This window comes from Cynocephalus volans, chromosome 1 (assembly GCF_027409185.1).
Source record: "Cynocephalus volans isolate mCynVol1 chromosome 1, mCynVol1.pri, whole genome shotgun sequence".
In the NCBI taxonomy this organism is placed as follows: domain Eukaryota; kingdom Metazoa; phylum Chordata; class Mammalia; order Dermoptera; family Cynocephalidae; genus Cynocephalus; species Cynocephalus volans.
Window position 1 is genome coordinate 93,182,022 of NC_084460.1, and position 25,938 is coordinate 93,207,959.

General features: G+C 40.3%; 1 protein-coding gene across 5 annotated transcripts in view; it reads right to left on the bottom strand.

Moving 5' to 3' along the window:
• GOLIM4 (golgi integral membrane protein 4) overlaps positions 1–1,970 on the bottom strand; it is a 74,190-nt gene extending 72,220 nt beyond the window's left edge. For all 5 annotated transcript variants that reach the window (XM_063113827.1, XM_063113818.1, XM_063113809.1 and 2 more), the window contains exon 1: positions 1,135–1,970. In XM_063113827.1, the coding sequence (XP_062969897.1) occupies positions 1,135–1,321 (187 nt within the window). In that variant the 5' untranslated portion in view covers positions 1,322–1,970. The remainder of the gene's footprint in view (positions 1–1,134) is intronic.
• Positions 1,971–25,938: the final 23,968 nt, after the last annotated feature.

Sequence of the window (25,938 nt, forward strand, 5' to 3'; positions counted from 1 at the left end):
TTTACTGGAAGAAATTCTGGAGCAAGGGAAAAGCGTCTGTTTTATTTTGGAAACACATACACAGACAGAAACATCCCTCCAGCTTGTATCTGCCTAGTAATATGAAATAAACTATATTTGCATTATCAGCAAAGACTATGAACATTTCACTACTCACAGCTTTTTATCATTTTTCTTTGGTTAGGGAGAAAGATGCATAAGTGTTGAAAACTAACCACAAGTACAGCACAAGTAAAAGCTTTCGAAAAATATGTACAGTATGACAATGTCCTTAACAAGACCACATGTGCTTACTTCGCAGTCATGTATCATTTATGTTTCTGAAATTTACATTAAATGAGTTTCTAAAATAGGATACAAGCTTTAAGTCTTTCTACAGGTATTGTTCAAGTTGTTTGCTGTGTCTAACAAAGTGAAAAACTGTGTTTCTCTGACTTCTCAAGGCTAATTGTGAAACACACATACATGCACACCCCTCCCCCCACCTCTGTGATTAATTAAAAGCTACTCAGGAATACAAATAAGCCTTTTTTGGGAAAAAAAAATAAAAATACCTGCAGGATGGTGAACAGTTAAGTTGTGTGGACTTTTCCGACACATCCAACATCTCTAAAGTCACCCAAACTGAACTAAATAAGAAACTAGCAGGTCTAGATTCCGTTCGACTGGGCCATTAGTTTGGGCTTCTGGGTCACGGCTTAATTTTTCCCTGAAAAACAGCAGTTAAAGAAATCTCTGCCAGACTCCCCATTTCTTCGGCGACTGACGAACTCCACCGAAAAGCAAATACCTTAGAAACCACGGAACCACGCCCCTCGGGGACAGGCTGGCAGAAGTGGCCGGGCGGCTACTAGTCTGCCAGGCCGGACTGCAGCCGGGCCTGTGACAAGTGCTCCGTGTGCACCCGCTCATCAAAGGCCCGGCGGGACAATGGCCGGTGCTACCAATTTCAAACGTAACCGCTGGAAAGAAGCGAGAGGATGGGGATGTCACCTCCCTTGACATTCCAGTCATATCCCTAAGGTCAGAGGTACTACCCGCAGTGCTACCGGCTCCCCGAAGCCACTTTTCCAGCGGCAGCAGGAGACGCGGGGCAAAGCTGGCGACGTGCCGCGCGCGTCCCGTTAACCGTACCTTGTAACTGGGCGGAGAGGGACTCCTGGTGCTGCTGGTACTTGAGCGCCACCGCCTCGGCTTTCCGCAGCTGCGTCTGCAGCTCGTAGTAGAGCATCGCGCCGTAGAGGAAGCCGAACACCACGGTCAGCAGCAGCAGCGTCTGGAAGATTCGCTTCTGCTTTCGGGAGCACATCCCGTTTCCCATAGTCCCGCCGGGACCCCGCGCCGCGGTCGCCGCCGCCGCCGTCGTCTCCTCCTCCCCTCGGCCCGAGCGAGCGCCTCAGCAGCGGCCGCCGCAGGAGGTGGCCGGACGCAGCATGAGGAGGCGACGCGAGACACAAAAGCGGGGCCGGAGGGGAAGTGGTGCCCGCTCAGCCCCCGCGCGCCGCGGGGCGCGCAGCCATCGACGCGGGCCGGGCAGCGGCCGCCAAACTTCGGCAGGGCTCCCTCTCGGCGCACGCCTGGGCCCTCGAGGGGGCCCTCCGCATACTTCAGAGCGCGCTGTCCCCGCGCCGGTCGCAGACGCCGCCTGCCTTTCTCCTCCTCCCCACTTTTTGGCCGCGCTGCCCTCGGCGGCTCTCAGAGTCCCGCCCCGGCCGCTCCCCGCCCCCTCGCGGCGGCTCCCACTGCGCGACTTTGTGGCCACCTAAAGGAAGGGGTGCGCGCCCAACAAAGGGACCCGGGCTCCGGGAGACGCCCCCGCGCGCGGCCCGCCGGGGTGGGTGGGTGAGTGGGTGGGCGCCGGCTGGCCCGGCCGGGTTTGGACGACGGCGGGCCGGTGTCACTGACGGGGCTGCTCGAGCCTCGGCCGCCGCCACCTCCCACCCAACTTACGTGTCACCCACGGCCCCGCTATTCTGGCCAACGGGATTCCGGGAGGAAGTCCCACTCGGGCTCCCCGCTCATTGGGCCCGTCCTCGCCGCCGCTCCCTCCCTTCGGGGAGGCAGTGCTGGGCTCGATTGGACGCCCGCTTTGTCCGTCCGACCCCGGGGCCGCGCCTTCCCTCCCAGCGCGGGGCCGCTGAGGGGCTCCGTGGGCAGCGCGGCCGCCTGGCGCCGGGGTGCGCCCACGTGGAGTCCGGGAGGCCGGGAGAGAGGGGCGGGGAGCTTGGGGTGGGCGAGGGACGTGTCGGGGCCTGAGGCCGGGCGAGGTTCGGTGCGCACGTGTGTGTATGTGAGTGTGTGTTTGTGACCCAGCACTCGGAACGCACGTGGGGAGAGGAGTACGGTGTGTGTGCGTACGAAGGAGTAGATGGCAGCAACTGCGCGCTCTCTGCTGCGGACCCTTCATTGCTTCCCCTATCCGTGGACTGATGGGGCAGACCCCCGGATAGCCACTTAGCCGTCTCCGTAGTGGAACCCGAGACGCAGCGTACTAGCCTGGATGCCTGTGTGCCCACAGATGACACAACACGGGTCAGGAGACTTGAAGCACGCTAGACTTACTGCTCAACTGTCCACGTGGGCTGGGGAAATCAGCTTGCCGTTGGCAGAGCGGAAAGAAATGATCTCATATTTTTCCCCTGGTTGCAAAGAGAATAATTTAAAAACAAATCTTACAGGCTGAAATGACTATGCATTCATTTTGTCATATGTATTTGTTTTATTGGTGGCAAAAATATATCAGTTACACTTCGAAATTACATTTTAAAGGCCAAGAAAGGTTCCCTATGTAAAAAACAAGTAAACGTAATAACCACAAACCTCTTCAAAGAAATCTTAGTGCATTTGCTGTTTCTGTGTACTTGAGGGAGGAAAACTGAGGTTATGCATACATGATAATTTTGTTTCTGTTCTTGACCTAAATTCTACGGAAAGTAAATTATATCTCAAATGCTTCAGTAGTGTGGTGGAATTTATTACATACTGCATAATTTTTATGATATTCTAACTGGATTTTAGTCATCACTACCAATAATGAGCAGTGACCTAACCATCAAAATGAGGGTAGAGCTGTTTGGCCAAATACAGCATAAAGACAGTTTCTAGTGCAGAATTTTGCAAATGGGCTCTGAAGTTATAGGTTGCTAAAAGACATAAAATAAACTGAATTTACAACCAAGCCAGCCTGTACTATTTATACTACTGTGAAAATTAAGTGTGCCTGTCATGTGCTTTTCCCTAATAATAACTTACATTATATTGTTCAAAATGTTTTTATTTACAAATACACTATCCCACGTATAGCCAGGGTAAGTCTTAGACTTACGTGTTGGTAAGTAAAGAAACGAAAGCTTATCAAAGTGATTGCAATAGCTCTAGGACCTTCTAGATCTTACAGAAAGGTCGGTAGTTGTTCAGCAAGTTTAGAATCTGGATCAGAATCCTGCTCTTTCCATTTCTTTTTATTCCATAGAAACCATGTTTTCATTCTACTTTAAAAAGTTATATTAAGAAATTGTATCTGGCCCATTAAAATGAGAGCCTAACTTAAAAAGAAAACCATCTAAAGATGTTTCGGAGTTTTGTTCTGTTGTGTAAATATTATATAACCTTACTTGTTATCTAGTCTCCCACTGTTTTAATTTCCCTCTTTCAGTTTGACTCTTAGAAATTGAGACTGTTTAATTGCTACGATCCTTTTAGAATTTGTCATTACTACGAATTACTTACTGTTGTCAGTGTAAAATTTACTAAACAAACTCATCCTCCAAAACCACTACTCAAACTGCTATGGAGGAAATAAAGTTTATAGCAACAATCCTGGTCCATACTTGAATAGAAAATTATTCTAGCCAAAAAAGGAAAAGAAATTATACAGAGGGCTGGAAAATTATTGCTCATATATTACACAGTATGCAACATTTAGTTGTATTTCAGAATCTTTGGAAAATTCTTAATGCTTGCTGAATACACGATTACTCAAACCTCTGATTTTTTCGTATCTGATTCCAGACTTTTAAGGTGTTCTTTGCCTAAAGCTGCTCACTGACTCTGCAGAATATAATAAATGTAGGCCATAAAACACAACTCAATATTTTAGTCATAAAATTTGAAAGAGAGTAAAAATTATTACCTGAACTTATCCATTATTTCACATTTGAGAAGGGTATGTAGAGGTATACAAAATCACTAATGGCAGTGTCTTTATAATATTACATTTCCAAGGCGAAGTATGCTTCTAGTTTCTTGAAAATATCAGTAGAGCACTTTTGAGGGGCTACCTTGGGGAAGCTATCCAGGGCCTATAAATTAAATTTACATAGCATTGCTTTTGGGTAGAGATTGTAATATATAAGCTATTTATACTAGTTTTGGAAAGCCTGTTATTAGTTCTATTTTATTTTTATTTCTTCATTGTTTTAAAAATAGTATTATATAGTTATATTTCTATATGCCATATATTTCACTATATATGTGTATATATACAAATGTGTATATTTGAAAATTGCAAATCCTAAAGAATTTCGCCATTTTGTATTTTATTTTGAGGATAGGAAAAAATTAACTTAAAGAGACTCAAAGTCCTGCATTTGAGAGGGCTAAGATAACACTTGGTAATCTTAGCATTCTCTCCAGCTTAAGTGGCTTTGTCATTTTAATCAAATTTGTTAACTTTCAAAATATGAGAAGGCAAGAAAAATAAAGTTGAAAGAGACAGCTGATACACAATTTGTAAAAATAGATTATTCTAAATTAATAGTGTTTGGGATCCTACAGTAAATAATTTCCATTTTCTGAAATGTTTTATTCAAATTACTACCAATGGAATTCAATATTTTTTTAACTTGCAAAAGAAATCAATACCTAAGAAAAGATGATGAATATTAAATAAGATTTAAAATGGCTTTTCAGTATCAATAAACCACAATCTTAACTTTTTCATGTGATAATTATGGAAATCAACTATCCTTTATCCTCTATGAGAGCCTTCACTCCATATCTTTGCTTTTTTGTCCTTTGGCCCATTGCTGTCACTTAATTACCATACTTGATTCGCTTCTTGCCACCTTTACCAGACTTGTTTTGAGGGATAAAGAAAGCTACATTCAAGCTGTTCTGTCTTTTCAAGGATTCTGTGAGAGATGTTTTGAAACACCTTTTTCACAAGTTATTGCTAATGACCTGATAGTAATTGTTACCAGATTAACAAAGTAAGAAGTAGGCTCAATGCATAACTGAGTAATTGAACACCACTCAGTGTGTCTTGTGCCTTTCATTGGTATGTAGCTAAATTGCCACCTTTGTAACTTTCAACTATTTAAGGAGTTAGAGGAGGGTGAAAGGGAAAGTAAATGATTAACCCTTATGTGTAAAATGCTTTTTGATAAGGGAAACCTCAACATAATCATAAATAACACAGACTTTTGAACACAGACTACTGTACTTTGATAATGGGTAAAATGATTTAGAAGGCCCTTTTTGCCTTAAAGTGTATAGCTTAACTAAAGCAATAGAAACTATCATTTCAAATGCCTTTAACAATGTTCTAAAGCAGGACCATCTAGCATACCCTAAAGTCTACAAGTTCTAAGATGGCACACAAAATTGTTATGTTTCCTTAATGTTAATTATAGTTAGCATATAATGAACTAACTAGTGTATTAATTTTAGAAAAAAAAAGTCTAGTTTTATAGAATGGTAGAATGAACAGAAAGAGACCATATGTCAGCCTCAGAAGTGAGGTAAAGTTCCTAAACCTTCCAATGTCTCATTCAGCTCTTCACTAACCCACTGCCTTCAGTAGCTCAGAAAATTCAGAAAAGCAGAGAGACCATCAGTGGAAAAGCACTGGACCATCAGTGGCCAGTAAAGCATGACATTTTAAAGACCCTCCAGTATTAGTCCATTTCTATTGCTTAAAACAAAATACCTGAAACTGGGTGACTGTCAGGTCTGATGCCAGCCGACCCGAACAGCTCTTAGCCTCATTCCTTTCAGTGGGCGAGCAAACGGCCCGAGATTCCTCTTTCCCTCCTGTCCCCTTTGGAAGGAGACGGGGGAAGAGAGCTGTGAAGAGAGGTGAGCACAGCTGCCGGCCCCCCAAACAGCCCAGTTAAAGGACATTCAGACACGGTGGGGGTTCTGTCGAGCAGTTCCGTTTATTATCACACGAGCACTTGCTTTTAAAGGCAAATGGGGAAGGGAGGTTTTTTACATAATCTTATCAGCTTAAAGGTCAAGAGAGCATGCATCCTGTCTCAATGCCTAGCTATTGCAACCTCGAGCGCGGAAGCGCATATTTGGCCAATAAGGGCTAAGGCAAGGTTCCCGCAGACACCCCCACCCTACTTCCTCCTGGCACCGTCTTAGGCTGCCACATTAATACACCCTTGTGGGCCCACAATGGCACCGCTTGTAATGTCACTTAAGGTGGCGTTAGGTTTTAAGGCCCGACAGGTGATGTATAAAGAAAACAAAATTTATTGTTTATGCTTTTGGAGGCTGGGAAGTGCAAGGTCCAGGGAACACATTTGGTGAAGGCTTTGGTGGTGGCAACAGTGACCCAGGGGTCTCACATGGCAGAAAATGGCAGAGCAGAGAGAGCTAGAAACCAACCTCCTCATCCACTCTTCTTTCAAAGCCATCAGAATCACACCCCTGATCACCATTATTAATCCATTCACTATTGCACAGTCCTACAATCTAATCACCTCTTCAAGGCCCTGCCTTTCAATTACCATGTTAGGAGTTCCCACCCTCAACAATTACAGTGGGAATTAAGCTTCAGTGAGGTTGGGGGGGGGTCATCCAATCTACAGAACCCCCCAAATATATAGTTTATTGGATTCCTTTGTATAAAAGATATACTTGGTTTATTCATGACCATTTTACAGAAAAGGCACTATAATTTTAATATGTTATATGACAGATATTTATAGTAATTTCTTAACTATCATGAGATATGGCTGGTTATATTTATGATGTATCCAATGCCAAGTCCTGGGTCAGAAATTCAACATTTAATTTTAGAACTATTCCAAAGGGAAATCATAATCTCCTTCATAAACATTCTTTATGTTATAGTTTCCAGGAATATTTTGCATTAAAACAAAGGAACTACCAATATTTTTACTTAGAAATAAGGTAGAACAAATTTTGAAATGAAAAATAATAGAATTGAATTATCACAGCATTAAATTCAGGCCAAATTAAAATGGTGAAGTAGAAACATTTGTCTTGGATCACTTTGCTCATTCCCATTCTATTCTGTAGTTCAGCTCTTTAACTCCTGGCATCTGGTATTCTAGTAATCCCCTTTGGTTTTCTAGAATCCTAAATTATAATTATTCCCTTCTCTCCCAGCCTCCCATCCCCCACCCACACATCGGACATCTTTCATGGAAACAAAGTAGGCCAATCTAAAATAATCCTGTTGGGAAAATAGAATAATTTGATCAGGCCCCCTTGCCTCGGGACTGCTTGGGTGTGGTGCAGCACATTCTTTGTAAACAAATTGTGTGTTTGGATAGAGTTAGTGTGCATGCACACCAATGTATCTTTTAGTTTTGTTGCTATTCTTGTGTTCTTGAGAGTTTGTGGAGCAGCGGTCCTGAACTGCTGGCTGGCAGAGAGCTTGCATCTAAAAGTAGAGCATGTTTACTTTGCTAGCAGCTGCTCAGTTTTTCTTTGGACTTTGCTGGAACAGTTGAGTTTCTGAGTTTCTCTTTGGACTGCCTAGCTCTCACATGTGTGTGTCCTGAATAAAGACTACTCTTTCTTCACCTGTGGCTCCAAGGACCTTTCTTCCAGCTACCTAGCTCGTAGACCTGCATGTGAAGGGTTTGTGACATAGTCTGGACAATGGGCTTGAGAGGTCTGTGAGCTCCAGACTCAACACTAGCTCTACAGATCCTTCTGAAGAACTCTCATTACTATCATTTCCCTTTCATCAAGTAACTACTTAATCAAAAGTAAGCAAATTGTATGTATTAATTAATAGATATTAAAAATGAATTATTAACTTATTATTCCTCTCAAGAATTTTGTGGAGAAACATGGCAAATCAAAGGACTGAACTTTAATGGCATAAACTCAGACAGCTGGGTGGGATGAAAATTGTGGATAGAGGGGCTTGACATTTTTTTTTTTTTTTTAGATTCTGATTCACCCACCCAATTTTAAGGGGGTAAAGAGCATTTAAAAGGAGATTCAAGGTGCATTGTGCCAAGGTACAAATCCCAATTAAGTCACAAACTATCCATAAAGTTAAGAGTAAGTTAGTATCTGTTAGAACCATTAATTCTCACATCTATAAAATGGAAAGGATGACCACATCTGTCTTGCCCCGTGCAGAGAGAATTGCTTTAGAGAAAGCCAACCGTCAGGGCTGAAGAGAGAAGCAAAACTTCAGGCTTTAGATAAAACTGAACGCTGTAGTGGTACTTGTCATTGTCCACCTAAAACTGTTCGTACATTTCTGAAAAACTACATTTGATTTTTTAAAAATTTAGCTTCAGCTATTCAAGTTAAAATGATAATTTTCCAATCATGAGCTTCTTTCCTTTAACTGTAGTGTAGGAGAAAATTAAGACTTCAATACAAAGAGATTTTCTTGTGACATATTCATTCATGCCTGGCTTCTTATTTTGGGGTTATAATTTATAAACTAATGTTTTCAATACACTTTAAATCTCAACATTTTTAAAGTTACTGTGTGCAAGGCATAGTGCAGTGACAGAAGATCAAGACTAAGGAGGGACAGAAATTAAAGGTGTGGTGCAGTGTTGAATGAACAAGGGATCCTCATTGCAAAGAGCTTGCAGATTTGGTACTTATTTGTTTAAAGGCTACCTTGAAGCTCTGCTTGGAAATTTAACTGCTCAAGGAGAGAGCAAAACAGGGAAGTGGAGGCTTCACGATGCAATCAAGATAATCCTGAAGAAGGTGACCTCTGAGATAAGGCAATTGGGATAGGTAGTTAGTTAATCAGTAGAGTCAATTGAAGCCATAAATCATAAAAGTGATGGACAGACACCTTAAAACATACAAATATACTTTCATTGATTTCTATTTTGATGTAGGGCCAAAGCTTTTGCTTTTTGTATGGCCTCTTGTTGGTTAGAGCTCACCTTGGCCTTGTGTTCCTTAAAGCATCATTCACAGATTCCAGATTCAGCTTCATTGAGTGGTGCATGGTAAAGTAATCTCAATGTAAAATACATAGAGATTTGAAGAATTTTTTTGTCTTGGTCTTGTTTTTCACCTAATTTGACCACAGGAGTTTTTGTTTTGTTTTGTTTTGTTTGATGGATCTTGGACATGACCAGTGCCATTTTACACACACTGAGCACAAAATGGCCACCAGCCTTTCCCTTATGAGAAACCTCATGGTTTCTGAAAAATAGAAACTCCTCTGCTTCTGCATGGGCGCAACCTTCCACATCGGTCGCATCAGCCAGCCTTATCCTCCGCACCAGCACCAAACCCCTCCCTGATTGCATCAGCCAGCCTTACAGCCCATATAAGCCCTCTAACCCCTACTCAAGATGCTGCTCTCCATTTTGAGATGCAGCCCCACAGATTCCTTTTCTTTAATAAAGCTTGATCGGTACCCAGCGTTTCAGCTCACTTTCTTTCACTGTTTTGTTTTGTTTTTTCTATTTTAAGCTATCAGCCATTATGGAGTTTTTCCAAAGCATTTATCTTAATTTTCATAGAAACAACTATTTTTTTCACCCTTATATTTTTTAGTTTACATAATATTTGATCAAATTACATGATTAAAATGGCAAGTTCAATTGCATAAACAATTTTTAGAGCAAACCTCTTGTCTCTGCTAAGCATACAGCTCAGTAGGTATGTGCAAGCCTCTTAGAGCTTAGCTTATGTGCCAGGAGTCTTCAGCTCTGAAGTGTGAAGGAGCAACAGGGGGCCTTCAGGTGGCCTGATTTACAGAGAAGGAGAGAGTATCCCTTCATCCAGTGAGTTGGATGGGTGGAGTTAAGTGCTTCTACCATACATTCAAATGACCAGTGAGGTAAAAGGAAGAATCAGTGATCAAGAAGTAGGTGAGCAAAGAAACCAGGAAACCAAAGGAATTGGGAAGACAGTTCTTCAAGAGAGAGGGGAGTGTTACTGATAGGACTACAGAGAGGGCAAGTAAAATAAAGCCTAAAACAAGACCATAGAGTTAACTAATTAGGGGTGGGGTGGAAGATGATAATAAGTTGTGGAATGAATGGGTAAAAGATAAAGGAAGGGGAGTGGTAAGGGTAGACTCTGCTTTTGACATGTTTGGCTCAAAGGGGAGATAAAATTGGGTGTAGCTTCAGGAAGAAACTAATTTGAGGGAAAGTCTGTCTTTGTTTTAGTTTTTGTTTGGTTTTGGTTCTTTGGGTTTTTTATTGGGGAGGGAATGGTATATACTTAAGAGTTTTTGTAAAGGAGCCAGTAGAGAAGGATAAGTTAAGGATGTACAGTGCTACATTTAAATACAGATCCTAAGAAGCAAAGAAGGGCTACCTCAGTTATTGGAATGTACAGACGATTATTTCTTATGGCAATATTCTATTATAGTTCATTTTCCATATTAGAGGCTCAATAAATTATTGAATAAATGGTCTTAAGAGTTACTAAAAAGAAAACAATTGAAAAGATTGTCTGGCTATTGAACGAGAAATTGAGGGCCCAAGGTTTTGTGTACTTGTATTAATTCACTTTGATTAAACATGTATAATCAAAAAATGCACATGATTGTATGATAATATCCCAAATAAGGAATCTGTAAAACAATACCTATTTATTCAGGAAGAGAAACTAACTCTGCTTTGAAACCTTTTTATGTACAACTCTTGGATATCATGCTTACTGAGAAGTTTATGACATAGGCAAAGGATTTATAATGTTAAATGGAAAAAGTAGAATGTAAAGTTGTATAAACAATATGATCACAAGAATATTAAAATATTTATAAAAAATATTTTGGTATATTACTACTTTTAGGTAATTAGATGAAGAGGAAAAAACGGTATTTTTAATAAACTATGAAAATCTATTCTCTTCAGGTAATGATGCTGTCCACTATTTTGCAGTTTTTAACATTGTTGAATATATCCCTGATCATAAAATCTGTTTTTCTATAAGGAGTGAGTACATATGACATCATACAAAAGGAGTGTAAAATCCCCAGCAGTGGGACTGCCATTCTACACATGTCCCCCAACCCCTTTCTTTCGCATCATCAGTAATCAATTAAGTGCATTTTCCTGATGAACTTTGATGTGACTTAAATATCCATTTCAACATTTGCCTCTACTAATCATGTCTAGCACTGTGTGGTACATAGTAAACACTGAATAAATTTTTATCAAGTAAGTGAATAAACTTGGCACACAAAATGGTTATCTATTCTGCACTCTTGCCATATGTCAAATTAAAAATCCACGAGATAAATGTTAAAAAGAGAGAGAGAAAAGAACAAAAAGAAAAAATTCTAGAGGAAAATGTAGGATAAAGTTTATCTGATTGCAAATGTAGTACAACTTTCTAAATAGAGAAGCTTTCCAAAAATGAAAGGAAAACAAATAAATAGATTGGACCACTCAAAAATTAAAATTGTTGCATTTCAAACCATGCTAAATATATTAAAGGCAAACATATAGAGAAAACACTTGTATGGATTAAATAGGATGCATAAATTATACAGATTTAACAACTTTAAGTTGTGTAATTGTATATATTGTTAAAAACACTAAGATAATTAATTTTAAAAATTACAAAGTTTTGTAGTGGATTGAATTATGTCCCGCCAAAACTCACTGAAGCTTGAATTGTGTCCCCCAAGTTTAATGTATTAGAAACTTGGCCCTCATTGTGACTGTTAAGAGGGTGGAAAATCCTATTATGGTAATTGAAAGGTAGAGCCTTGAAGAAGTGATTGGATTGTAGGATCATGTGTAGTGAATGGATTAAAAATTGTGGTCAGGGACGTGGTTGTGAGGGCTTTAAAAGGAGAGAGAGGAGAGTCTTTCTTGATCACTCTGCTCTCTCTCTGCTCTCTCTTGCTCCACTATTTTTGCAATGTGATACTCTGCTGTCACTGAAGCCGCCACCAAAGGAAACCTTCACCAGATGTGTTCCCTGGACTTTTTGGACTTCTGAGCTTCTGAAACTGTAAGCTTTTCTTATAAATTACCCAGTTCAGTGTATTTTGTTATAAGCAACAGAAATGGACTAATCCAAGTTTATAAACAGACAATTCGTAAAAGAGAAACCACCAGGAAATATATAAGAAAGTACTCACCCTCATTAGTAGTCAAAGAAATGAAAACAATATTAATGATCTTTTAAAACTAATAAAATTAGCAGAGACTTTTTTAACGTTCATATTAAAATTGCCTTGATGCAGTAAAAAATATTTTAAAAGATACAGTGCAAAGGGTACTATGAATTGATACACATTTTCTGGAAAGCAAATTGGCAATAGACATTAAGCACCATAAAATATTCACGCCCTTTGATTTAGTGATTTCCATTCTAGGAATCTATCCATAGAAAGTAATCTGAATCTCAGAAGAACATTTTAAGATAATCATTACAAAGCTAGTTATTGCAGAAAAAAAAAAAACCAAACAGTAACCACCTAAATGCTGAACTATTGTAGAATAGTTAAATAAATTATGGTATAAATAGTAGAATATTAACCAGCCTTTGAAACTGTTCTAGCTTGGAATTCTCAGAAATGGAGCCTGAAAAAAAGGACTCATTCAGAAGAGGGTTATTAGGAAGAATTCCTAAGAAAAATCAGTATGGTGGTGGGAAGGATGGCAAACAAGCAAAGTCTCATGGAAAGCAACTTGCTCTATCTCTCAGAAGAACTCTGGAGAAAGTGTAGATCACACCTCAGAGTTGGTCTCATCAAGAGCAAGGGAGCTGGAGTATTTACATTCCTGGTCCATGGAGACCTTGATTAAGGACTAGGGTGAGGGGAGTAAATTCCTAGGAATTTACATGCCCTTCACATGCAAACAGCAGCCTGAGGGTAGCCCTCCAACAAAGAGTCACAGATACTGGCTGTTGGGAGTGAAAGCACACTCCCAACAGGAGTGCAGGAAAATGGAAAAGGTATCCAGGTGAATATGAGAGGAGCACTGACATCATCTGCTAAACTGGTGTTTCCAAAGACTACTCAATAATATGATGAATGCTGCATGAGAACAAAATCAAAAACAAGGTTCAAAATACTACACAGGAGGACCAGATTTGTGAGAAAGCCTGAAACAACTAAAAGACTGTACAAAATGTATGAAACAATGGTTTCAGACAATAAACATCAGGTAAAAGTAATCATAGAGACAGAGGAAACAAAAAGTAAACCTTATGATTGTTCTAACTACTGCCTGAAAAGGAGCTGCATCGCAGAAAAGAGGCAATCCAGGTGGAGTTTGGCAATCTCTGTAATAGAGGAGACAAAAAAAAGGGGGCGGGGATATACCATAATAACACTACTCAAATGAAAGATGGAGTGGCTATATTACTATCAGACAAAGAATCTACTTTCAGATTATTATTAGGAAGAATGTTATAAGGAATAAAGAAGGGCATTTCATAATGATAAAAGGGTCAATTTATCAAAAAGACATAATTCTAAATGTTTATGCAGAGCTTCTAAGTACATGAAGAAAAAAATTGAACAAAGAGACAGAGACAAATCCACAATTACAGTGAGAGTTTTCAATACTCTTCTCTCAGAACTTGGTAAAACAAGTATCCAGAAAATCTGTAAGGATATTAAAGATCTGGAGAACACTATCACCCAATGTGACCTAATTGACATTTGTAGAACAATCTGCCCAACAACATCAGAATGCACATTCTTTTTAAGTGCACACAAACCACTTACCAAGATGGACCTTATTCTGGGATATAAATGAGTCTCAATAAATTTAAACCATACCAAGTGTTAGTGAAGATGTGGAGAAATTGGAACTCTCATACACTGTTTGTGGGTATGTAAAATAATGCAACCACTTTGGAAAACAGTTTAACAGTTTCTTTAAAAGAATATCTGCCATGGTGCCCCAGCCATTTCTTATATAGGTATTTGCATAAATAAATGAACATGTACGAAGGTACTTCAAATAGTTCACGGAAAAAAAAAATAGAATTGGAAGATAACATGAATCTTTCCATCAACCTTTTGAAGTACTCTCATATGTCCACACAAAGATTGAATATAAATGTTTATAACAGCTTTATTTTTAATAGCCCAAGACTTGAAATAATCCCAAAGTCCTTCATCAGGCGAATGTATAAACAAAACGTTGTGTTTATCTACAAAATGTTGTTTATCTACAAAATGCAATATTACTCAGTAATAAAAAGGATGAACTATTGATACACAAAATAACATGGATGTATCTCAGAACAATTATGCAGAGTGATGTAAGCAAGAATATAAAAAATATATAGTTTATGAATGTCATTTTAATAAGTATTGATTTTTTTTTTTTTTACTTTAAGGAGTGGAGAAGTTACTGAAAGATATTAAAAAGGGAGGGACATAATAGCTTTAATTTAGAGCCTTCCCTCTGAGAGCATTGTGAATAGCAGATTTGAGAGTGGCAAAATTAGAGAGAGAAACCTATTAAAAGGTCATTAACCTAATACTGGCAATGAGTAATAAGGATGGTGGTAATGAGAACTGAGAAGAGAGTATGAATAGATTCCAGAAAAATTCCATGTAGAATTGAATTGATGGTCCATTACATGTGGAATGTATTAGTCTGGGTTCTTCAGAGAAACAGAAACAATGGAAGGAATTGGCTCATGCAATTATGGAAGCTGAAAAATCTAACATCTGCAGTCGGCAAGCAGGAAACCTGGTAGAGCTAATGGTATAGTTCCAGTTCAAGCCAAAAAGTCCTGAGAAGCAGGAGAGCTGATGGTATAAGTTTGACTCTGTGTCAGAGTCTAAGGGCAGGAGAAGATTGATGTCTCATTTTGAAGACCAATGTCCCAGTACCAAGACAGCCAGACAGAGAGAAAGAACTCTTTCTTATTCAACCTTGTATTCTATTCATGACTTCCACAATTTGGATGAGGACCACTCATGTCGAGGAGGGCAATCTTCTTTACTCCACTTGCCAATTCTAATGTTAATCTCATCCAGAAACATCTTTACAGACACACCCAGAAACATGTTAAACCAAGTATCTGGCCACCCTGTGGCTCAGTCAAGTTGAAATATAAAATTAACCATCACGAATCCACTCCTTGTCAACACGTCTCTTTAAACTTAATCTCCAAATATAGGCAATAAGAAGGTTCCATCTAACATGATACAACTATCATGCGTTTAAACTGAAAATGCACTAATGCCTTCCCCAAAAGAGGAAGTAAAGTCCTTGAGTGATGTTCACTCTTCTCCTGGATATCCCATAACTTAAATACAATGATGTAAAATAAAAATACTTAAATACTATGATATAAAATCAATACATCTTATGTTACATAATAAGGTAATAAGAAAGGGAAGAAAACAAAGATATTTGCTTAATATATATCTTTGTGTGTTTATATGTACAAGAGTGCTTCAAAAAGTGGAAAAATATGATTGAAAGACAGTACAAACTTTTCCATGAGCTTTCTGAAGTACCTTTGTACACACACACACATGCACACACACACACACACAAACATATTCATAACAAAATAAGGAGGAATACTCATGACAATTACAGTTCTTACTTCTGTAACTGGTCACATGGCCATAGCTTGTATTTATAACTAATTTCTTCCACTATCCATTCTGTTTTCTCTTTTCCTTCAGTAATTGCCACAACTAGTCATGGTTCTTTACTTTGTGGAGTGACCCAAACTTCAGTTCTTAAGGGTCTGGACCATTAGTAATCTTGCCTGGATGGGGTTGTTGTAGTTTTCCATTGACCTCAATCACAGGGAATGGTAATATCAACAGATACCCTAAGGGATCTCCTGTCACTCTTCCTTGCCTCCACTGTGGACTAGTAGTCCAATTTCCCTTGGAAGTCAGGATTAATCACCCCCCCACACCACCACAGTAACTCTCATATTTGCCTGTTGATTTACAGACATGAGGAGGCCAAAGTGTCTGGCCAGCAGTCCAGTTCATGTGTGTCTTGGTGGAAGAATTCTTCCCATTAGAACTAAGAACTCTGAATTAGCAGAGAATAAGGGTGGGAACAGGAAGCAGAAATTTTGCTAGTAGGTCATTAGGGGTAATAATAGTGAGTGATGCCACTCCTATTTCCATCCCTTGATTTCTGGACCTGTGAACCTTGGTGATGTCAGAAATGTTGCCATGTATTGGATGCTGATTCAGGACATATACAACCTTCTGGAGAATCTTGACCCAGCCCTGCAAGGAATTGCTACTTAGCTGGCACTGTTGTTGATTCTCTTCAAAAGGTTATTCCAATGTTCTGCCAAACCAGCTGCTTTAGAATGGTGGGGAACATGGTAAGATCAGTGAATTCCATGAGCATGATTTCATTGCTGCATTTCATTTGTTCTGAAGTGAGTTCTTTGATCAGAAGCAATGCTGTGTGAAACACCACAATGATGGAGAAAAAAATTCTGTAAGTCCACAGACGGTAGTTTTGGCAGAGGCATTGCATGCATGAAAAAAAAGTTTTTATCCAGAGTAAATGTTTATTCCAGAAAAAAAAAATGCTGCTGCTTTCATAATGGAAACAGTCCAATGTACTCAACCTAACACCAGGTAGGTGAATGATCATCCCAGGGAATGGTGCATATTGTTGGCCTCTGCTGCTGGTATATTGGCTACTCCAAAGTGGCCATAGCCAGGTTGGTCTTGGTGAGTGGAAGTCCATGTTGCCTGAGCCCATGTATAACTTCCATTCCTGCCACCATGGGTACTTTGTTTATAAGCCTACTGGATAATGACAGGGACAGAGGCTGGTATTCATAGAAAAGTTCATTCTATCCACTTTATTAAAATTCTCCTCTACTGAGGTCACCCTTTACTGAACATTTACATGGGTTTTGCCCATTCAGAGAGGTCTATACACATACATCTTCCCCCAATTTTTTTCTTACCAATTTTCCAGTCTTGGTCCTTTCATGTTCCTAAACCATTGACCACAACCCCTGAATATATAATTGCACATTTGGCCAGTTCTCCTTCCAGGCAAAGTGAACAACCAGGTGCACTACTTAAAGCTAGCAGTCCAGTTCAATGGAATCATGTGTGTCTTGGTGGAGAAATTCTTCCTATTAGAATGAAGACAGAATCTTCCCACTGAACATATTCCCCTTCACCACTGTCTCTTAGGGATGTCCTGTAGAGCAGCTATAATGCTACAACTGTACACTTTTGGGTGGTGCCTGCATATTATGCAAAACCATCTATAAACCAGGCCTGGGTCTTTTTTTCCTCTGTCAACTGATCATAGAGAATTTCCCATGAGGCCATAGGAATAGAATAGGAGAGAAAATGTAATGTAGCAGGAATGAAGATCAAGGGCATTTGGACCACTTCTTCATGTAACTTACCTATGCCTTTGGGACCTGTTTAGGCACAATCATGTATATACCATTTCCATTTGATGATGGAGTGCTGCTGTGCACACCCAGCTTTATGGCTTAATGGGTAAATAACACTCAGTTCATGACGGATTGCATGGTAACTTGTTCACCTACAGTGAAGCATTGTGTCTCTACTAAGGCCCTGTAGCAGGTCAAGAGCTATTTCTCAAAAGCACAGTAATTATCTGTGGAGGATGGCAGGGATTTGCCCCAAAATACAAAGGGCCTGTACAGTGTTTCACCTACAGGAACCAGCCAAAAGCTCCAAACAGCACCCCTATCTGCCACTGGCACTTTTAAACACCATTGGATCTGCTGAATCATATGGCCCAAGCAGCAGAGCAGCTTGTATAGCAGCCTGAACCTGTTGCAGAACCTTCTCCCATTCTGGGTCCCAACTGAAACTAGTGGTTTTTCAGGTTACTCTGTGAATGGCTTGGAATAACACACCCAGATCAAATAAGGAATATGTTGCCTCCTGTTATACTTCTTGCTGTGTAACAGAGACAAAAAAAAAAAAAAAAAAAAAAAAATTACTCAAAGCAACATAAATGCAATGAGAAGCCTGAAGGGACTGCACCTCAGCAACTCCTTTGTTAGAAGGAGAAACTGGGTACAGCCCTGATTCAAAGTTAGCTTCTGTTTTTATTGTAAAAGATAAGGAAGTCTCACAAGAAAAATCAGTTGATTCAATCATTTCAAAAGGACACAAAGACATGGGCAATGTGACAAGAGTTATCTATGGCTAAGTATAGCTTAAACAATAGAAACCAGTAACGTCATTTAAATTAACAGCATGACATTCCAAAGTACAATTTCCGAAAAGCTAAGTTGATCAAACTGTGATCATTATCTAATCTAAAATATAACCTTTCCTTAAATGATTTAAGCAAAAGCTACATTCTTATGATTAAATCTAAATATAATGGTCTCTGAAGTTTCCACCAACAAACAGCTTGCTCATAGCAAACATTTTTTCACATTTTTTCCTACAGCAATTCTTTCAACATCTTTTAACAACAATCAGTATGTTAAATAATCAAAGTACATAATCTCATCCCTAAACAGCGATTAGAATTGATTAGATGGGCTTTTGCCCTGCTAGCTATAGATATTGTCTCCTAACTGAGGACTTTTGTCCCATGCAAACATTACCTAAAAACCCTATCTAAAAATCAACTGAGAATCAACATATATTTGATTAGAATTGATTAGATAGACTAGCTGCAGGCTGTTGCCTCCTAGTTAAGGACTTTTGTCCCATAAGTATTTTAGCTAAAGAGCCCTGTCTAAAAATCAAATGAGAATCAGGAATTTCAACATTCTACAGCCTCCAAAATCCAAATAGGCCCACTGGGCATTGTGCCTCTTTTTTGGTTGTAGGTGAGGTGGAATGTAACAACTTACCCTGCATCTTAGATGGGATCTTTAGTCATGCACACCATGGGACTCTTGGAAATTTTGCTGAGATAGAAGGCCCTTGATTTTTTGTCAAATTTTTTTCCCACTCTCTGACACACAGATGTCTTACCAATAAGTCTGGAGTAGCTGCTACTTCTTGCTCACTAGCTCCAATCAGCATAATGTCATGAACCAGTGTGATATCTTATGGAAAAGAAAGGCAATCAAGATTTGAGTGGACTAAATTACAACATAGGGCTGGAGAATTGATATACCCCTGAGGTAGGGTAGTAAAGGTGTTTTGCTGGCCTTGCCAGCTGAAAGCAAACTGCTTATGTTGAAACTTACGGACAAGGATGGAGAAAAAGGCATTTGTCAGATAATTAGCTGCATACGTGGTACCAGAGGATATGTTAATTTTTTCCAGCAATAAAACCACATCTGATACAGCAGCTGCAATTAGAATCACTACCTGGTTAAGCTTACAATAATCCACTGTTATTCTCCCAGGTCCACTGGTCTTCTGCATAGTCCAGCTGAATGGGGATCTGATGGGAATTACCAACCCAGCATCTTTCAAGTCCTTGATAGTGACACTATTCTCTGCAATCCTTCCTGCAATGTGGTATTGCTTTTGGTGTACTGCTTTCCTAGGCAGAGATAGTTCTAAAGGCTTCCATGTGACCTTTCTCACCATAATACCCCTCACTCCACAGGTCATGGAACCAATGTGGGAATTCTGCCAGATGCTGAATACACCTGTTTTCATCAGTGTCTCAAGAGAGACAGGAGACAGGGGAGAGAGAGAGAGAAAGAGAGAGAGGGAGGGAGGGAGGGAGGGAGGGAGGGAGGGAGGGAAGGAGGGGAAGAAAAGATTTATTAGGAAAGTGACTCATTTGATTATGGAGGAAGAAAAGTCCCAATAGGTCATCTGCAATCTGGAGAATGAGGGAAGCTGATAGCATGACTTGTCTAAGTCTGAAGGCCTTGGAACTAGAGAAGCCAATGTTGTAACTCACAATAAAAGGCCAAAGGCCTGAAAGCCCAGGGGACACAGGAGCAAGTTCCAGAGTCCAAAAGTCAGAGAGCCTAAAGTTCTGATGTCTAATGGTAGGATAATAAGGGCACCTGATAATAAGGTGTCCACCCACACTGAGAGTGGCTCTTCATAACCTCAGTCCATTGACTCACATACCAATGTCCTCTGGAAACATTCTCACACACAACTGGAGCAGCCCAATAATTCTAATAAAATGCCAAATCACCTAGGTTTCCCTTTCAGAAGAAAAGGGATGGGTTCAGTGCCTACCTAAGCACTGAGAATAATTAATTCAATGGCTGAAAATAAATAATGCATTACCAGCTACCCAGGTATCCCTTAATTCAGTCAAATTGACACTCCAAATCAATCATTACAATTTATTTCAGTTATGCATTCTGAAACCAGAGAAATAACCACAGGATGAGTTCAAGGGCTGTTTTAGTCCATCTGGGCTATTATAACAAAATACCATAAGCGGATAGCTTATAAACAGCAGAAATTTATTTCTCACAGTTCTGGAGGCTGGGAAGTTCAAGGTCAAGGCACCAGCAGGTTTTGTGTCTGGTGAGGGTCCACTTTCCGGTTCGTAGACAGCACCTTTTAGCTGTGTTCTCACATGGTGGAAGGGGTTAAGTTTCTCTCTTAAGCCTCCTTTACAAGGGCACTAATGCCATTTATGAGGACTCTGCCCTCATGTCCTAAATATCTCCCAAAGACCCTACCTCCCAATATCATCCCTTGGGGGTTAGGATTTTAACATATGAATTTTGGGAGGACACAAACATTCATACCATAGCAGAGACCCACTGGGCAAGTGTGAGACAGAAATAAGCTGAAACTCCATTGGCCACTTGACATCTACTAGCCCCTAAACCAACTGGTGGACCACAGTGATGTTTTGGGTCTCAAAACATAAGTGTCAAAATATTAGTGTCACAGCTTCCAGTCAAGATGGCAGAATAGACAGTCCCCAGAGTCACTCTCTCCCACAAATCAACCAATTTACAACTATTAAAAAGCAACAACAGCCAAGCTGGCGCCACTAGAGCTCAGGTGAGGAGGAGGAAAGAACTACAGAGTGCATGAAGGCAGAAGCCACAATGAAAGAAAGAAAGGATCACTCTCACCATTTCAAGCCCCAGCTGCTTCAAGGCTGGAGCTGGTGAGTGCATGGAGCAAGAGCTGGCAAAAGCTGCAACTGCGCCCTTCTTATGACGTTGCTTGCAGACAGCAGGGGAGAAGAGGGCCTTGGTGGTCCCCAGGCCGGCAAGACCACTAACAGAGTTCCTGTGGACCCACATTGGAGTGAGGGGCCATAGACAACAGAAAAAAGGAGCCACTCAGAGGCCAATGAGTCATCTCAAGGGACCAGAGTACTGTCCATTCCATGAGAATTATTTGGAGTACAGGCTGTGGAGGAGATGGGCCCACTGGGGGAACACTGGGGTACAGCATGGACAGCTGATCTGTCCTTCAATTAGCACAGAACCACTCATTGCAGACTGGTCAGGAATACAGACCTGCAGGGGGTGAAGTTTATCAAAATATCTCAGGTGCGGACCAGAGTTTCCACACAACCCAGGTGTACCAGACCTCACAAGACCTGGACATACATACAACGTCAAACATTAAAACCTGAACTGTACAAAAAGCCTTGCCCAGGGAACCAGAAGCAAAGCAGCAATTTAGTTCAACTACAGGGATTGAGTGTTGGTTCTAGAAGTAAGCAAAGGACAACGAATTAGTGGTGGAAACAGCAAGGATCTAACACAGAACTGAAAGAAAAAACAAAATACTCACAGACCAGTGACAAAATTTCATATTAACTAGTAAAGGTCTCACATCACCAAAGAACACCTATAAAACCTAGAAGGGGTGGGAACCCCCTGGGTTTCCAAGCCAGGGAGTAGGGAGGACTGGCGGTCTGAGCCACACCCCCTCAACACCTGCAACCAGCCCAGCGATGATCACCAAGCCACCACAGGAAGTGCCCCAGGCTCCCAACCCAGGGCGGTCAGGGGCCTTAGGCCTTGGCCTTGCCCCCCTGACACCTGCAACCAGCCCAGCGATGACTGAGCCACTGCTGGAAGCCCCCTGGTCTCCCCTGCAGGAATGTGTGGGGGGCCATGTGCCTCAATCGTGCTCCCCCCTCCTTCATCCTTCTCCTACCCTATTTTCTTCCCTTCTACCCCCTCCCAGAAGTGCTCTGCAGCAACATCTTAGAATGTAAAAAAATAATATTAATAAATAAACTTAAAAAAATAAACAAATAAAGTAAAAATTAGTGTCACTTCAGAGCTAGTGTTCAGTAGTCCCCAAAAGGTCTGATTATTTCCTTTTCCCCAATGCATAATTACCCTGATAAAAGGCCATAGGTCCCTTTGGGGAAGGCTGGGAGAAAAATTAACAATACAAATTTTTGGCAGTGTACTAGGGTCTTTCTTCAAGGGGTTCTATATCTGTAAAGTGGCTCAAGTCTGGGAATTGATTGAGGGATCATGAATCTCTATTTTATGATTTAGGTTAGACTTGTTTTCACTTGACCTAGAACATTTCTGCTTATACGGACCAAATAAAAATTTAGTAGACTTCCTATTTTACTTCTAGGAACATAGTTATCAACTAGCCAACTCCATAGGTCTGTGTGAATCAGACTACTCTGATTGCTGCTTTGACTCTGCTGCCTATCATAGCGATGCTTCCCACCTTTCCTTTGGCAACTGAGTGCTGTACTTGGCCCTTGTCCCTCCGGGATCCAATTATTCCCATTGCATTTAGGTTTCCCAATTCTGTGACAGCAGTTTCCCATAAGGTCTGGCCTTCAGAGAAGAGTGACAAAAGAGCTCTTTAAGGATGGCAGGGCACCCTTCAAAAATTCATTTCTTACAGTAGTGGTGAAAGGTGTGTCTTCTTGATAGTTCCAAGGTGGATGAGTAAGTATTAAATGACAATTCACTCTAACATTCCAATCTCCCTAAGCCTTTGAGTTTCTTCCTATACATTAAACCATGGCAGGTATGGCATTTCTAGTTTATTCACAGTGGGCCAACTTTTGGTCCCATTTCAGACAACCAACCAAACAAACTGGTAGAGCCTTTCCTGATTCTTCAAGCTGCAAAAGTAAATGCAGAACCTATGTTTAGTGAGCCCATATTTATAAATTCAGACTCATCCAACTTTACGTTCCTGCCACCATATCCTCAATATCAACACGTGTTTGTATAAATTTAAATTAGTTCTTCTAGAGTATAGCACACTTCTTCATTGGTTATACCTTGTACTTCATTATTAAAGACCTACTGGGACTTGAATCTAATTATAGGTCTAGAAGCAAAGAGGGCTTGTGGTGGGGTTCTGAGAAGAGCCAGTATTGTCTTGCATGATATCGGTCTCAGGGGAGGCCATTATAGTTTCCTCAGGAAATACAGGGTTAATCACCTTGGATGGGGTGGAGAGACCAATAACACTGGGGGAGGGAAGCTGCTACCACTGGGGATGGGGAGGCTATTTTTACTGGGGGTGGGAGGCTGTTTCTACTGGCAAAGAAAACTCATTAGAATTTAGGGGCTCAATGTCCCCAGCTTCATTAGAGTCTTCCCACATGTTTCCATTCTAACTTATAGGACCCCATCTTTCTTAATCAATGTGCTCACTTTAACAGACAACCTTCAAGACTGGGATTCAACTTGTGTTGAAATTCACCTATAGCAGAATGAGATTCTGTGTTTGATTTCCAGCAATCTCTGCACTGCAGCTATAAGAGATAAGAGTCTACTTAGGACACACATAGAAACTTTCAGATCATTTATGTAGCACATGAGTTGTGAATTTGAATTCCTGAGCTCATCATTTTCTTTTATCACTTTGTCCAGCTCCATTAAGAGCAATCAGTCAACCTTATTTATTTGCTAGATTTCCCAAAATATTTTAAAGTATTATATACACAGCAACCTAGCTCCTTGCTTCTTATAAGTGGTTGATTGGGAGTATCCAATGGAGATATTTTACATATCTCTATTGCCAGATCATTCTATGGACTATCATTGATCTATTTACTACTGGAAATAGGGTCACTAACATTATAAATGCCCATCAATGAATGACTAGATAAGGGAAATATGGTATATACACACAATGGAATACTACTCAGCCATAAAAAAAGAATGAAATTCTGCCATTTGCAGCAACATGGATGAACTTGGAGAAAATTATGTTAAGTGAAACAACCCAGGAGCAGAAAGAGAAATAGTACATGTCTTCACTCGTAAGTGGGAGCTGAATTCATAAATAAACAAATGAACAATGGAGAGAAACAACAAACACAATAATACATTGAACTCTCAGAAGGACAGAACAGATTTGTGGTTGCTAGAGGTGGAAAGGGTGAGGGGAGGGGGATTAATGAGGAATTGGTTTATGGAAACAAAGAAAGATTATGTATTACAATGATGAATAAGCTAGCTATTCTTATTTGACCATCACACATTGTACACAACTGTTGATAGTCAACTTTGTACCTCACGAATACATATAATAATTTTTTAAAAAAAAAACTTAATTAGATAAAAGAGCTGTCCTTAGTCTGTTCAGGCTGCTGTAAAAAAATACATTAGACCAGGTAATTATAAACAACAGAATTTTATCGCTCACAGTTCTGGAAGCTGAAAAGTCCAAAATCAAGGCACCAACAGATTTAGTGTCTGGTGAAGGTTGTTTTCTCCTTCAAAAATGATGCCTTCTTGCTGCATCCTCACGTGGCAGATGGGGTAAATGTGCTTCCTTTAGTCTCTTTTATAAGGGACTAACCCTATTCATAAGGGCAGAGCCCTCCTCTTAATACTTAATAAGTCCTCTTCTTAATACTATCATGTTGGGGATTAAGTTTCAACATATGGATTTTGACATATTTAGACCATAGCAAGAGTCACTTTCAGAAACCTCAAAATCAGTTTAGAAAATTCTTAAAATTCTGTTTCTCTAGAACCACTCTTGGTACTAAAATCTTATTAATCTGGGTTCTCCAGAGAAACAGAACTAAGAGGATATATATTTTTTCCTGTGGAAATAGATTTACTATAATTGGCTCAGATGATCACGGAGGCTGAGAAGTCCAAGATCTGCAGTCTGTAAACTGAAGACCCAATACAGCTTATAGTACAGTTTCAGTCTGAGTCCAAAGGCTTGAGAATCAGTAGAGCCAACAGTGAAAATTCCAATCTAAGTCTGAAAGCAGGAGAAAACCAGTTTGAAGACAATTGGACAGAAAGAAAAAATTCTTTCTTATTCAGCCGTATATTCAGGACTTCCCCGGATTGGATGAGGCCCACTCACTTTGAGGAGAAGGCAATCTGCTTTACTTAGTCTACTGATGTAAATGTTAATCTCAACCAGAAACACCCTCACACAGACACACCCAGAATAATGTTTAACCAAGTATCTGGGCACCCTGAGGTTCCATCAAGTTGACACATAAAATTAACCATCATCACATTGAGGATAAAAGAAAGGAAAGAAATCAAGGACGATTTCCTGTTTTCTACCTTAGATCCTTGCATGAATGGTGGCTCCATAAATTATTAAGAGAATATGAAATGAAGGACAGATTTGAGGCACAGGTAAGAAGTCGGTGCTGGATATATTTTATGAAGTGTATGTGAGACATTCAATCATAAATATATGGCTTTGGATCTGGACTGGAAATACAGATTTGAGAGCTATCAGTATATAAGCTTCACAGGGAGTGGATGAAATTCTCCAAAGAAAGTGTGTACAATGGGAAAAGTAGAGAGTGAAGGAAAGAGCCCTGGAAGATTATTAACATGAGACAAAATAAACAAGGCAGAATGAGATCAGGAAACCAAGGCAGAAGTTTCAAAAATGAAGAAAAGGAAAACTGTTATCCACTGCAG